At 39.1% G+C, this 15,644-nt stretch overlaps 1 protein-coding gene across 1 annotated transcript; it reads right to left on the reverse strand.

Annotated features, from left to right (window-relative positions):
- Positions 1-1,234: 1,234 nt before the first annotated feature.
- Positions 1,235-13,366, reverse strand: fermt1 (FERM domain containing kindlin 1). The gene is made up of 16 exons (XM_085382563.1): positions 13,228-13,366; positions 11,607-11,766; positions 10,876-10,973; positions 8,566-8,701; positions 8,289-8,426; positions 7,532-7,715; positions 7,326-7,428; positions 7,149-7,256; positions 5,277-5,408; positions 5,093-5,142; positions 4,577-4,701; positions 2,798-2,904; positions 2,365-2,589; positions 2,148-2,272; positions 1,913-2,054; positions 1,235-1,809 (listed from the first exon to the last, which is right to left on the reverse strand). The coding sequence occupies exons 2-16, from the start codon at positions 11,755-11,757 to the stop codon at positions 1,636-1,638; spliced, it is 1,998 nt and encodes a 665-aa protein (XP_085238689.1). The 5' UTR covers positions 11,758-11,766; positions 13,228-13,366; the 3' UTR covers positions 1,235-1,635.
- Between the last annotated feature and the right edge of the window lie 2,278 nt (positions 13,367-15,644).

Raw genomic sequence — 15,644 nt, forward strand, 5'->3', positions numbered from 1 at the left:
TAAAACAAACAGACACTACCTTAACCGTAAAGCAGAGTGGACGCAGCATCAAGTCAGTGATATGTTTTGGCTACAGGATTTAAAAAAAAAAAAAAAATCAAAAATGGGTTTTCCCAATAAACATAATCCCAAACGTACTTCTAAAACTGTGGCAAAATGTTTTGAGGTTAACATATTGAAGTGGCTGTAAAGGCCTGGCTTGAAGGCAAGAGAAGATTTGGGGTGATTGTTGACCAGCATTGTGCTAGTACTACTGTTGGCTGCAGACGGACGAGGAGGAGAAGAAGGGGAAGGCATGTTCGGAGGTGGCGAGAAAGAAGGATTGTGGAGCTGAGAGTAGGGATTTTGAATGTAGGGACTAAGACTTTCTGATATGATGGACGTAGTTAAGGAGGACAAGCAGAGAGTTGGTTTTAGAGCAGGGGTGGGCAACTCCAGGTCTCGAGGGCCAGTGTCCCTGCAGGTTTTAGATGTGTCCTTGAACCAACACGGCTGATTTAAATGGTTAAATTAGCTCCTCAACATGTCCTGAAGTTATCCAGAGGCCTGGTAATGAACTAATCACTAATGTGGGGCGATCTTGGCTCAAGAGTTTGGTGTTCGCCTTGTAATCGGAAGGTTGCCGGTCTCGGTCGTTGTGTCCTTGGGCAAGACACTTTACCCGTTGCCTACTGGTGGTGGTCAGAGGGCCCGGTGGCGCCAGTGTCCGGCAGCCTCACCTATGCCAGTGCGCCCCAAGGTGGCTGTGGCTACAATGTAGCTGCCATCACCAGTGTGTGAATGTGTGTGTGAATGGGTGGATGACTGGATGTGTAAAGCGCTTTGGGGTCTTTATGGACTAGTAAAGCGCTATACAAATACAGGCCATTTACCAATCACGTGATTCAGGTGTGTTGACCCAAGGTGAGATCTAAAACCTGCAGGACACTGGAATTGCCCACCCTTGTTTTAGAGAAAGGATGCAAGAAATGCAAGAAAGGGAGGGATGGAGGCGGATAATTCGCTGTAGCGAGCCCTACTGGGAGCGACTGAAACATGCAATCAAAAATGTGCAAGCGATTTGGATTAATGAGACTTGTAGTGCTTTAAAGGATCAGACTAATCAGCAAGGGACTATGATATATATATAAGTATCAGTCCAACAGAGTTCATTAAACTCTCAGAAAAAAAGGACCAATTATAAAAACTGTAAGCCAAAAAAAAAAAAAAAAAAAAAGTGAAACAAGTTGCAAAATAAAATAAAAAAATCCTTTAATTACTTTTTACTTTTTGAAATGAGTACATTTGTGCAGCTGGAAACAAATGTGTACTTCTTGAAAACATCAGTTCATCCAGACTTTTGACATAGTCTTGACATATTTACATCAACAGCGTTATTTTCCTAGTGCGGGGAACATTGGCGTAACTGATTAAAACAAGATATATGATGAAAAATGATCATAGCATTCTTCTCTGGGTAAAAATATATCACTTTATCTCATGTGATTTGGTATCACATTTCTTCTGTCACTGATGTGGTCAGTGTTTATGGACCACTGCAGCTAGCTGATGAGTGCTCTATTTTCACACTGTAACATAAATGTAAATAAGTGATCAATGCTCTTTAAAAAAAAGCATAGACTAATACATCTTTGCTCATTCTTGGCCTCCGGTAAGTTTATGGAACAGTTCTTCATTCTGTGTTTCATTCTGGTCTTTAGATCGCGTGGAGAGGAAGATGTAACCACCGATGAACTCGTGGACTACCTTGCAGTCACAGCTCACACAGGAGAAGGCTATTGACACATGTTGATCAAATTCTATGGCCACCTGTAATTACATACAAGAGATTCAGGATTTAAAGTAATGCTGTCTGTAGATAATACACCAGAAATGTCCTGAATGAAGGAAGAAAAAAAAAACAATCCCTCACCTGTCTTATCTCCCAGTTGACATTCCACTGCTTCATGTTGGCGAATCTCCATGTGGTGACAGGCAGCCCAGTGGACATGTCAATACGAATCATGCGGTTATATGAAATCCCAAGAATTTCATCCTTCTTACTCCCTTTGAATCTGAATGATTGAAAAATAAGCAAAAGGAAAATCTCTTGGATTATCATTCATAAATGACATTGAACGTCTATTATATCAGTCCTTTCACCGTACCTGACAATGTAGTATTTGATACCAAACTCTGGGAGTGATTGCCATGCTTGGATGAAGCGCATCTTGGCCTCCACCAGGGACAGCTGTGCTATGTTTTGGTGTGCCTCGAGGATACGTGCGGTCAGCTTGATGCAGAAATCAAAGGCAAATTAAATAATAATACTTAAAAAAAAAGATAGCTGTCGGCAAAGTAAAATATGACGAACCTAAGACAAACCTGTTTGGTCTTGTGTTTCTTTGCGTATCGTGGCGAAACAAAACACTCGGCGTTCATATCCATCGCTTCGACGTCAGGAGCTGATTGACCAGGAGGGGGCGCCAGGTTCTTCATTTGCAGAAAAGATTGAATGTGCTTCACTTCTGTTTTGTAAGAGCTGTACGCCATTGTCTTGCCTTTGGAAGCGAGGACACATGCAGCTTTCCACTTAGCATACTGGGTTTCCTGGTCCAAAGGGAAGGAATAGAATAACAAGGTGTAAAGTTTGCTTCAAATTTCTCATGTTTATATACACAAATATACACAAGGCATTCGTTTTAAAATAAAGAAGACTTACTGGTATTGACAGAAAAAAAGCACAAAATCTCAAAAAGTAAAGATTTTGCTTTGAAAACATTCTCTTTACTTATATGAATGATAAGGTGGGGCTTACATTGTCACATCGGATGTACACCTCATTCATTCCATCAGCCACTGGCAGCAGAAGCTTGATGCCGAACTTCTTTTCAGTTACATTGACATCAGGGACCACCTCACAGCCTGGGAATCAAGAAGAGGAGATGGTAATATAAGAATGGATACAACAGATCTCTAACAGAATATTGTCACAGAATATAACTGCTGTCTTTGTGGCAGCTTAAAAATGTATATTAAAGAATTACATTTTAAATCTCAATTTCAGCTTAGGCTGCTGCCCCCGCGACCCGGCCCCGGACAAAGCGGATGAAGATGGATGGATGGATGGAATTTCACATCATATATGAAATGATCAGAATACTTTGGTTCTCTGTTTTTCTAGCCTTTGAGGGGAAATGATCATTCTCATTTGGTTCTCAGTGGGAGACTAACCTTTTTTTTCCCCAGCTATGTATTTTTAGTGCTTGTCTCTATTAATGTAGCTTTGCATATTCATACTTTAACATAATTCTTTCTCATCTTATACTGGGTCTTTGCAGCTCTTCAGTTCATCCACAACTGGTTTTAGCTCCTCTCATTCCCTCCTTTTCTTCTACTGACTGGCTGCTCCTTGTAAACAGAAGATTTGAACAGCCATGTGCTAGCTATGTACCTCTGTGACCATAATAAACTAACACCTGCTCTTACTGAAATCATTACCAACAGCAATTTCAATTAAATTTCATCTCAAATTTATTTATATAGCACTAAATTACAAAAAAACAGTCCCCCCAAGGTGCTTTGTATTGTAAGATAAAGCCCCTAGAGTAAAGAAGGTTTTGGGGAATCCTGTTAACTGTTAATTTTGTATGCCACATGCCAGAATAAAGTCCAGAGTGTTATAAAAATGGTGGGTGGGCTTATCTACATTTTGACAGAAGCCATTGATTCTAATAACAGATTAAATGCAGTGTTTATGATGTCACGTAGATCGTGTTGTTCTCAGCAGCTACATAAATGTTAAAATCCCCCACTATGTTATTTTATGAAAGCAGAGCACAAAATCAGATAAAAACTCAAAGAATTTAGAAAGAAACTGTATAAGGGCCAGGAGGACTGTAGTTATGACAAATAAAACAGTTTTTCTGTGTGTGTTATTTTTTGTTTTCTAATTATGATTTACAAAGCTAAGAGTCAGGCTTTCAAATTAATTAAAACTGACTGGTTCTTTTGTTGATTAACAAGCCGGATTGGCAGATTGCTGCCAGTTCTCCTCCTCGGCCTGTGCTTTAAGGATTCTGACAATTAGTATGACTTGGCGGTGTTGTCATTTAAACTACCATATTCATCCTGCTGTAACCAGGTTTCTGTAAGGCCGAAAAAATCAACATGTTGATTATTATCATTACATTATCTACTAACAGGGACTTAGAGGAGAGATATCTAAAGGTAAATAATCCACATTTAACACTTTTACTTTTTGGTGGAGTTCTTTCTTTGTCTTTTTATGCTTAAATAATTTGTTGCTGATTCCTTTTGGTGGTTTGTGAGTAGATACAGTCTCCATTAGGATGAGGTTTTGGGGGGATGACAGGAGGAGAGAAGCTACAGGGAGGTATGTTGTGTGAGTCCTGAACTTTTGGTACACAGGATTGCATACATATATCCTTATATATATATATGCAGAGCTCTTTATTTGAAACAATCGCCATGTTTGATAATGTGAAATAAAGTTATGAACTAAAGAAAAGCATAATAGGGCCCATTTAAATTCAAACTTATTAATAATTTTTTCACATAATTCTTTTTTACTGACCTCGGAGGTGAAACTGCTCTATTGGTTCTCCACTGGAGGCCTCCTTGTTCTTGTAGTAAGAGATGGTGGTGTCCTTAAATACAAACCAGTACTCTTTGTATGAGCGCAGCGTCAGTCTTTTTGGCCTGATTTAGCATTGAAAAAGTACATTTGTTTAAGCAAAACTGCATAAATGTTTTAAAATGTGCATAAAGTCTTATTTTTTAATAACGGAGGCTGCTCGTTCAGAGCAGCAATTCTGAGAGCCTTTCATTAATTATCAGATATCCTCAGGGACATTATAAAACAGGAGCATGAATCAGAGACAAAAACACACAAAATGAATTTTAAAACAGAATATTTTATGTTTATCCAGTACGCCTTTGATCTCTAACAAATGTTGATCTTATAAACCTTAAATTTGGTTATTTAAGGGCAGCATGCACACACATTACTATGATGATGAATGATTACACTTCAATAATTATTTAGCATCTTTGTGCAATATAAATGTAATATATTTAAAGTTGGGTTTACCTAAACAGTCGGAGGGAATTTGCCAGCTCTGGGACGTCTGTAATGTCTTCCTGGGGGCAAGACAAACAACTGTCAATTATCCCATGCATGCAATTAGCTAAGGCTTGTCTATCAACCTCAGCTTCAGAGCAGGTATTCTACTGCAACAGAGGTGAAAACATTTGGTTTTTAAAAATATGTTTACCAGAATTTTGTCTGTGTGTCCGGCCTCGAGTGTCACCTCCAGGTTGGATAGGGCTGCCTCTATTTCGTCAATTTCTGGTTCATTAGAGTTGTTCAGAGGTTCAGTGGACACGGTCAGTTTACAAATGCGATACTGTTGGGACAAAGACTTCTGGTTAGGAATCTCAAAAAGCTAAGATTCTGCACTGGGCTTAACAACTACAAGTGGTAATGAAGTTCTCCGACATGACTTAGGAGGTTATGCAAGGCTGGCATGAGTCAGAGGGAGGTTTGAGCACAGCCCAGCGTGCCAGCCTTTGCACCAATGTGTAGGTGAGTGCAGCATTCCTTTTGAATCTGTGATTTCTGAATCACTGTCCCAGTCGTTGCAAAATAATAGCTGAAGTCACCAAAGATGGGATGAAATCAGGACACTCATCATGTTGCAGGTAATAATCAGCTTCCTCCTATTGTGTCTGTTGGGGCATTCTAATTATTACCGTACTAGCTTTTCTGCTACTCTGTCTTTAATTGTATGACTCGTTTCCCTGCCTCCCCCTCCTTTCCTCCTCTTCCACTGGGATTTTCCTCATGTCCTGACATGTCCTCAGATGGATTTAGGCACCCACATCACTCTGCTGTACTATGAGCGTTAAGAAAAACATAAACTGTATCAAAGACTAAAAAAGCTGCATTACTGTGGCCCTGAAGAATTGCATGCCATGATCTTCATTTCAAAGCTTTACCAAAGGAAAGTTTACACTAGTATGCCTTGTTTTATGAGAAGTGTAATGTATAATGACATACAATCTATAGCTTTATAGTCCTCAGGATCCAAATCTGAGCATTTATCCAAAAACAGCCAGTCAAATGAATAAGGAGTAATTTGTTATGTGAAGCATCTTGAAATTTGAAATATAGTTCATTATTACTTCTGCCAAGAAAGTTGTGTTTTTGGGACAGTTGGCATAGCATTCTGTCTGTCAACACAACAAACATTTTGAATGAATCCTGGTAAAACTTAGTATGTGTGTGGTGTGAGGTCATGTTAACAAGCCATTAAAACTCTTAATTGAAAATTGACAAAAAGCCTTATAACTTATTATCAGCATATAGAAAGTGCCATATAAAAATGAACACAATGTGACATGATTAAAACTATTGTCCTCTCCTTCAAAATCAATACATTGATCAGAAAGTGTGATAATAGTGCTATACTGAGCTATTTAAAACTATGTTTCCTACTGATCCTGTGAGTATGAATGACATATATTCTAAATATCTCATTATTTATTATAACTTTGTTATAGTAACGGGTTATAACCATTTAAATACATAAAAAGCTGAATACATGCAAACATTTTTTTAATGTTTTTTGGAAGTAAAAAATTATATTTATTACTTAACATTTAAACAGTGAAATTAATATTACACACCTACTAAATCCACATAAATAAAAAATAATTATATCCAAAAACTGTCAAATATACTAAAATTGATTTCAGCAGAGCAAATAACAAAAGCCTGCTCTTGGTTTGGCTCTTGGTTTGGCTGCAAAGCTCTAAAAGTACATTTAAAAAGAACAAAGAAACAAAATGTAAATATACTAAATATAAAACTATTCCCCTAAAAAGAAAGTGAGCTGAGTTGGAGGTTTGTGCTCTCCAAGTGCTTCTTGTTATTAAAGTTATTTTATTGGGCCACACAACAGTTTTCTCATTAACCCTGACACTCATCAACCAAACCATCCTCTTGCGAAGGGTAACAAGGGTTACATTTAATAATCTTCCACACGTAGTATATGCAAGCAAACAATAATGATTGCACCACATTTAAACAACTTCAACTGTAAAAAATCATTTGCTTGCTATCTGCAATGGCAAGTTTTTCTCACCTGTAAAGATGCAAACATCAGCATTTCCTCTTCAGTGCAGTCTGTCTCTTCCAACAGGATAGACCAGCGGGCCTGCTCATATAGCTGGGTTATCCTGACGCCATCATACTAAAACACAGAAACATGCGGTTTTAGGTCAACATTTTCCTTTTTTTGTGTTCACCTTGGATCTCTTACCTTAGGATTGATGTCAAAGAAGACATTGTACTTGAAGCGCAGTAGTAGCTTGTCATAGTCTTGAATGTCTTGCTCCATAAGTGAACGGGATGAGTCCAACCACCTGTTTATTATAACAACAACAAAATCAAATATTTAACTAGGGAAAGAAATATCTCTCAATGTATAATAATCAGCTTGAGATAGGAAATCCGGTCGGTTTCTACCCTGCATTGTTGACTGCTTTGTCCACCAGTGACAACGGCTGATACATCTTGGCCAGCTCGGCAGGTGGCAAGTTTGTCTGAGATTCTGCAAGAGGATTTTCTCCAAACCAAACGCTGGTGGCAGACATTGGCATCCCATTCTCAGGGTCATAGGTTGCTTTCATGGTCTTACTATACATGGGGCCTAGTTTGAGGGAAATAAAGGGCTAATGATTAGCTAAGATTCAACATATCTTCATATTTATACTAAATATAAAGGTACTGCATTTAAAATCCAAATTCCAAGAAGCCAAAGTTAGAATATAACTTCGAAAAAAAGGTGAGAGAAAAACAAAATAAACTGAGCTACAGACTGAAGGCGGAGCGATTTTTAGGATGGTGCAGAGTATGAACTTGGACTCAGAGGAAGAGTGCGAGAGTGGGTGTTCCTGGAGAACACGGCAGCATACTGAACAATTCTGTCAGATCTCACTGTTGAGAAATGTGCCCTGTCAGATCACAGATGCACTACATACCATGCAAAACTTAAAACTACAGTGGGGATGCTCCATTCATATACCTTGAAAATATGTATGTTTATATACCATTTTTCTTTAGGTTAAATGAACTTCATGCAAAATGCAGCACACAGAAAGTAATGAATCAAATGCACATATCGTTGTAAACAGCACCAATTCCCTTAGATAGGCTTACAGAGTCTTTCAAGGCACATGAAAGACCATCTATTCCTATTGCACATCTTTTTCTTTCAGAGTACCTGTTCCACTTGGTCCGCCACTGAGTAAATCTATGTCCCAAATCTCCTCCTGCTCTGAGTCCTTATCTTTCTTCTTCTTCTTTTTGGAGGCATCATCCGGAGGCTTCAGCAGTGACAGTTCTTCTGGTCTTCTAATGTCTGAAATGGTGCAAAGCAGGAGCAGACAGGAAGAATATGGGAAGGAACTTGAACCTTGAACTTAGAACAGTGAATGAGGCATTCAAAATTAGAGCTATAATAATGCAGGAGAGAGCAATCAGAAGAAACAGACGCTTACTGAGTATTCTGCAGATGTCTGTCACCGTCTTGAAGACCACATTGGAGAAGCTGACGGTCATTTGGATGGTTTTCATATTGGGAAGCTGCAGTAGCAGGGGTTTATGCTGGGGTGTGTAGCGCAGCTCAGCATCGGCCTGTGTAGCAAAATGAATTGTATTTATATTAGCTTCATGTTTACACTTCTGTTTACACTATACATGCTTCCCTTAGGCAGCATCATTAGAAGACATAGCATAAATTTTCACTGCTATGCAGATGACACCCAGCTCTATCTGTCCATGAAGCCAGATAACACACAACAATTAGTTAAACTGCAGGAATGACTTAAAGACATAAAGACCTGGATGGCCGCTAACTTTCTGCTTCTTAATTCAGATCAAACTGAGGTTATTGTACTCGGCCCTGAAAATCTTAGAAATATGGTATCTAACCAGATTCTTACTCTGGATGGCATTACCTTGGCCTCCAGTAACGCTGTGAGGAACCTTGGAGTCATTTTTGACCAGGACATGTCCTTTAATGCACATATTAAACAAATATGTAAGACTGCTTTCTTCCATTTGAGCAACATCTCTAAAATGAGAAATATCCTGTCTCAGAGTGACGCTGAAAAACTAGTTCATGCATTTATTACTTCCAGGCTGGACTACTGTAATTCATTATTATCAGGATGTCCAAAGAACTCGCTGAAAAGCCTTCAGCTAATCCAAAATGCTGCAGCAAGAGTCCTGACAGGGACTAGAAAGAGAGAGCATATTTCTCCTGTTTTGGCTTCCCTTCATTGGCTTCCTGTTAAATCCAGAATTGAATTCAAAATCCTGCTCCTCACATACAAGGTCTTAAATAATCAGGCCCCATCTTATCCTAATGACCTTGTAGTACCATATCACCCTATTAGAGCACTTCGCTCTCGCTCTGCAGGCCTACTTGTTGTTCCTAGAGTATTTAAAAGTAGAATGGGAGGGAGAGCCTTCAGTTTTCAGGCCCCTCTTCTGTGGAACCAGCTTCCAGTTTGAATTCGGGAGACAGACACTATCTCTACTTTCAAGATTAGGCTTCAAACTTTCCTTTTTGCTAAAGCATATAGTTAGGGCTGGACCAGGTGACCCTGAATCCTCCCTTAGTTATGCTGCAATAGACGTAGGCTGCTGGGGGATTCCCATGATGCATTGAGTTTTTCCTTTCCAGTCACCTTTCTCACTCACTACGAGTTAATAGACCTCTCTGCATTGAATCATATCTGTTATTAACCTCTGTCTCTCTTTCACAGCATGTCTTTTATCCCATCTTCCTTCTCTCACCCCAACCGGTCGCAGCAGATGGCCCCGCCCCTCCCTGAGCCTGGTTCTGCTGGAGGTTTTTTCCTGTTAAAAGGGAGTTTTTCCTTCCCACTGTCTCCAAAGTGCTGCTCATAGGGGGTCATATGATTGTTGGGTTTTTCTCTGTATCTATGAAGCGCCTTGAGGCGACTTTTGTTGTGATCTGGCGCTATATAAATAAAATTGAATTGAATTGAATTCATGTCACGGTCCCCGTGTCTCTCTGGCTGGCTCACGCTGGCTACACGTGTTGTTGTTTTTTGTTTTTGTTTTCTGTCTCTCCTCCTCCTTTCTGCCTGGGTGGAGCTCGTTACGGGCTCTCGCTCTTGGCCCACCACCTGTGTGATTGTGTCCACCTGCTGCTGATCTGGCTGATTTCCCCAGCTGCTATTTAAGGCAGTGGCACAGAACAGCTCGCCGCTGGAACGTTGAACCTCCTGAGTTCGTGCTCTCGGCATTATCAAACTAATCCCTTGTGTGTATTTTGCTGTGGAACTAACATTGAATTCTCTGTGTAGATATCCCTCTTCTCGACCAAATCACGGGACCTGCCCGGGTGTGGCAGCGTGTGTGGAGTTTCGGAGCGAGTACGGCTGAAGAGGAGTACGTGTATATATATATTATAAATAAAATAAATAAAGCGTTTTTGTCTAATTTATACTTTGGTGTTTTTGTCCACATTTTTTACACCATTACTGGAATCAGGGTTTGTACTTGGGCTTAAACATTACTTGACTGGATAAGATATCAAACATTATTATGTACCTATATGGTTTTGGCTACAGTGAATAGGTCAATAAGAGTTTCTCTAAGTGGGAGGATATAATTTTATTTAATAGCTTCCAACGTGTTATATAAAACCTCTCTACACCTTTAAGAGCTGCAAGAACACACGTAATTTATTTAGCCAGATTTGACTGGAGAACACCTTCCCATTGGATATTTTAAGGGATATTCCACATTCCTTTGGGTGTAAGAATTCATCTTACCTGGATCCCATACTTGTCCAAGGTCCAGTGGGTCTTGAGCAGCCAGCATTTCCTCTGTTCCCACCACAAAGCATGGTCCGACCAATCCTGAGGAGCCTCTGCAAGGCAGACGTATTAAGTAAGACATTTTATCACCTGCATATTATTAACACATGTCAGGTTTAAGGGGTAGTTCACACATAAAGTTATTGCACTAATTTACATGTCGGGTTTAAAGAGCCTTCAGGGGGAGGTTCTGGCTCCATAGGTAACATACTTCACCAACAACTACATCTGCTAGCGTCACAAATATTTTCCGCTCCCACGGTTGTGTAGGTGGTGTGGTTTAATGAGTCTACCTGACATCATCTTATGGTGCTGGGCTGAAATCCATCTGTTGATGACAAGCCACTTAGTCATTTATTATGTCCCATGCTCTTTGAATCACCTCCATAAAGTTGCCTTTAAGTTAGCCACATTAGCTCCTCTGTGTTTATAGAGGAGCGTAAATTGATATCAGATCAGAGACTGGCTGAACTTTGGCCCCTGGGGCTACACAAGTTGGCGCACTGTGACAACACAATGGCACTGTAGTGTAGAAGAATGCAGCTCAAACAAGGGTGTGCCTTGGCTAACAGAGCTGCTGTAGCACCACATGTAGGTTGAGGTTGTTTGTTAGCCTTTGTAGTTACACACTTTTAAAATTCCTTCCAGCCACTATGCAGAAACACATCCGTGCTAAGCACACTTACTGATTTTCTCCACCAGCTTAAGCATGAGGCCACCGATGTGCAAGTCTCCCATCACCCTCATCTTAAATTTCATGGACTCGTCACCTTCCTTTTGATCCACCTGCACAGATAGCTGCCACGATGTTTCTCCATATTTTGCAGGTGTAGCCATGGTCCTGTTCTAAAAAGACAATGAAGAGATTATTAAAAAAAAAAGGTGGGGGTGCTCACAGGTTTAGTGAACGCGACCACAGGGGCAGCACAGGGGATCTTAGAAGGAAACTACTATCTCTAATTAAGCACTTAGTGAGGGGAATTACTCTAAAATATGTGGATTATTTTGCTGATCCCGTTTGTTCGGATATTAAGGAAATGTCTGGGATTGAGTCAGAGGATTGAGTGTTTCTCAACATCCTGATTTACTTGGCAAAGATTTCACCACCACACATCCCTTACTGTTTCTGTCTCTGAGTGGCCGCGTATGGAGTAGATTCGAACTCTGCTTCTGCTGCAGTGTCTCTGCAATGATACTGCAGCCCCCGATCTACTCCCCTCACTCAATACCATTTATAAATAAGACACCAGCGAACACACCGACGGGCGGAAGAAAACAGATCAGACTGCAGAGCACGCAGCATGCGCTAACTAACGCGACACAACCTAGTATAACAGCACACATCTGGGGGATTGATTGGTTGATGTTAATAAGGTAGAGTGATGGATGAAAGACACAAGGCAGATAAGAAAGGAAAGGGGGAGGAGGAGGAGCAGCACAGCTGTGGAATGTGTTACGAGCAGGGACACGAATCTGGTGCAGGAGAGATCATACAAAACAACAATCTCCACACACTGCACCAGCCTACATTTATATCACATCTGAGCTCTGAAATGTGGGAAATAAAGACATGAAAACTCTGACACAAACTAATCTGAACTATTCACCGCAACACTGTATATCAGTGACTTTTTGATACTGTGTTGTTGTGATGGTGGATTTTTTTATATACACACACTCTGCTTTCTTTGTTCTGCTCCCTTCCTGCACTATGCGCTGCTGTAGGGTGCAGTAAAAAGTTGGAGCTTGCATGCCTGCTGAGGGAAAGCTTGTTGAGATGTGTCGGAGTATGATGAATTCACTGGCATAGTATTACACTAGCTGCAAAAAAACTGATGGAGACAGCAAATTTGTTTTAATGCAGAAGCTCTAATAAGAGAAAAGCAAATATATTCATGCAAAATATACAATTCAATGAGATCTCATATTGGAACTCCTCATACAGGACACCCACACCACGTAAAAAAAGGCCTCAGCGATTCCTTATTCACTGTAAATAGTCACTAAGCTCCGAAACAATCCTTAAATCATTCAAAAATTATGAAAAATGAGAGCAAACTTTCTTTAGAAACTTTCATAAACAGAAACTTTCCAAGAATTCATGATTCCCAGAAGAGTCTTGGGGTGCATTTATCGCTGAGCCCTATATAGGCCTACGGATAAATCCCAACAGGGTCATCGCAATCATGTGTTATGATTTTTTTTTTTCTTCGTCAGAGATCAAATTCCGTAGTAAAATAACGGTAACCTCTCCCCCTATCAAGTATATACAAATTTCCCAACCGAGAATAAGAAACCCATTCTTACCTTAAATTAAAGTTTCCTGCCAGTGAGCAATTCCTGGATATTTTCGTGGGAAGTGGACTGACCCCGAGAATGAGGCTCCTTTGGGAGTAAAACACGCCCAGTTCACACAGGTAGAGAACGGAGGTGGGAACGTAGGAGGAAGTGGCCGAGGTGCACGTAGCATAATATCCCACAGAGGTGAGTTTGTTCTCAGCCTCAGTATACGGACGGCTGTTTAACTGTTTTCAGCAAAATATGAGAAATAAAATGAATAAACTACCATACTGTCCGTCTCAGTGGTTAAAAGGTACAGACCAGCTAAAGCTAGCAAGTTTATCAATGCTAACAAAAATATTTCAGTGAACATACTCAGCCGCTCAGCTAATACTGTCACTTTGTTACCACTTTGTTATTGTGGAAATAACAAGAAAACGGCAGCTCTTAGTTGGCTCAAATAGAGATGTCAGTAGAACCAACACTGCAACACGAGGTTATTAAATTTAATTTGGTTTGACATTATACTAAGAGAGGTTTGTTTGTTGTTGTTTTAAAATGTACCTTCATAATTTACAGACTACTTGAAATGCTAATCATCTTTCTGAGAAACAAAAATTTTCACCATGGTACTGTTAATATCTTTTTACTAATAAGGACCAGGAAGACTATCGTACAAAAACGTCAGATTGTTACAGTTGCCCATTTTGGATGCAATTGTGATAGTAGATGCGGGAAATTGTATCACTAAAAATACATCATGCTAACCCACTGTGTCTCAAACTGAAGAAATCTTCAAAATAATGGCCTATGCACTTTCAGATTTGTTTAGATGTTGGGTATTTTAGGTTGTATATTCAAGGCAAAAATATTCTTTCTATTTTTCCAAGAGACCTGGCCATTGTTCCAGTGATAATTAGATATTATTTTCTGATGTAAATAAAAAGTCATTTTTACTCAAATATTATTACTCATGTAATATACGACCAAATGACAGAACAGAGCTTTGCAAAATAACACAAAAAAGGTGAAGAGCATTTTATATATTTATTTAAAAACGCATACTGTGTATATTTGTTTGTTTTTGTTTATTTGTCTATTAGACTACCTCTCATGAAAACAAGAAAAAATATATTTTAGAAATCTGTCAAAAACATATTTAAAACTAGAAATCATGGAATTCACTGGATTGAATTCATGTTTTTATACCCAAATTTCAGCCGGCACATTGGAACTTCTTTGAGGAGACCAAAATAAATGAAGTACTAGAAATAAAATGAATTCTTTCTGTTCACAAATGCAAGTAAATAACTGTAACTTGGCGTTTTAATCAAAAATCAATAATTTGCCTTTTTCTGCTGTTTTTTTCTAAACAGAAATTTTTAAAAATTCATGGATAACAACAATAATTGGTTTAACAATAGTAAAAAAAAAAAGAATTTAAAAAAGATGTTACAGGTGTACATACATGTAAATTAACCATTACAGAAACATAAAAAATAATTTTGGTAATTACCAATACTTTTAATTTAGGGCAGCTGTGGCTTAACTAATATGTAGGGTAATATTGCTTTAACACATATAAAAGTCAGCATTTTATACAAAGAAGCATGTATTTTCATTTTAAAAGTGAAATATGTCTGTGTCATCATTCAAGCAAACAAGGTGCCTGTGATTGTAGCCGTCACAGTTGCCCTCGGTATGGCACCCATATTACAGTCTTGTATTTTAGCTAGCAGCAACTACATTAGCACGGGTTGTTCATTGTCATTTTGTTCAGATAACCATGGGATAAAATTGACATTAGCTTAAATTTACAGATAATATTGTAGATCCAAAAAGAGACTTCCTCCTGCCAGTTTTGTCCTTGATAATTTCTGCACAAGTGAAGTAACTCTGCAGTTGTTCCACAGGTAGAAAGACAGTCTAAATGAGCAAGTACAGGTAAGTGTATCCATAAAGTGTAACCTGTTTCTTCTTTGAAGAAGTGAGCATTGCCCCTAGTCTTCATTTACTGCATTTAAATTGCTAACCACTGATTAATGGAGAGATAGACTGTCGTTTTTTCTATTGTTTTTACTATTACTTTATTGTATTTACATTTAAAGTTGCATTTATAAATGCATCCTTGCGTAAGGGTCGATTTGTAAGTTGTAATGTTTTCAACGGATGGTGTAATCCTAACAGGATTATTATTTTTGTTTAAATGGCTTTTAAAGTTACAGACCTCAAACAGCACGAACAGTTATATACCTCAAAGTGATCAGCCCACCTTCAATAATTCCCACATCCTCCTCAATGAGTGAATCAAGATGAATCATTTGAGTTTGCCTTTTCCACATATTCGTACTGCCAGCTAATGAAACACATCAGTAAGAAAGATGGTTAGCATTTTTTTTACCATTTGTACAGATGGTGTTCTACTGACAACCACCCAGCCACGC

Source organism: Rhamphochromis longiceps, linkage group LG15 (assembly GCF_057381845.1).
Source record: "Rhamphochromis longiceps isolate RC_006_pf linkage group LG15, R_longiceps_female_GT1.1, whole genome shotgun sequence".
Lineage (NCBI taxonomy): Eukaryota > Metazoa > Chordata > Actinopteri > Cichliformes > Cichlidae > Rhamphochromis > Rhamphochromis longiceps.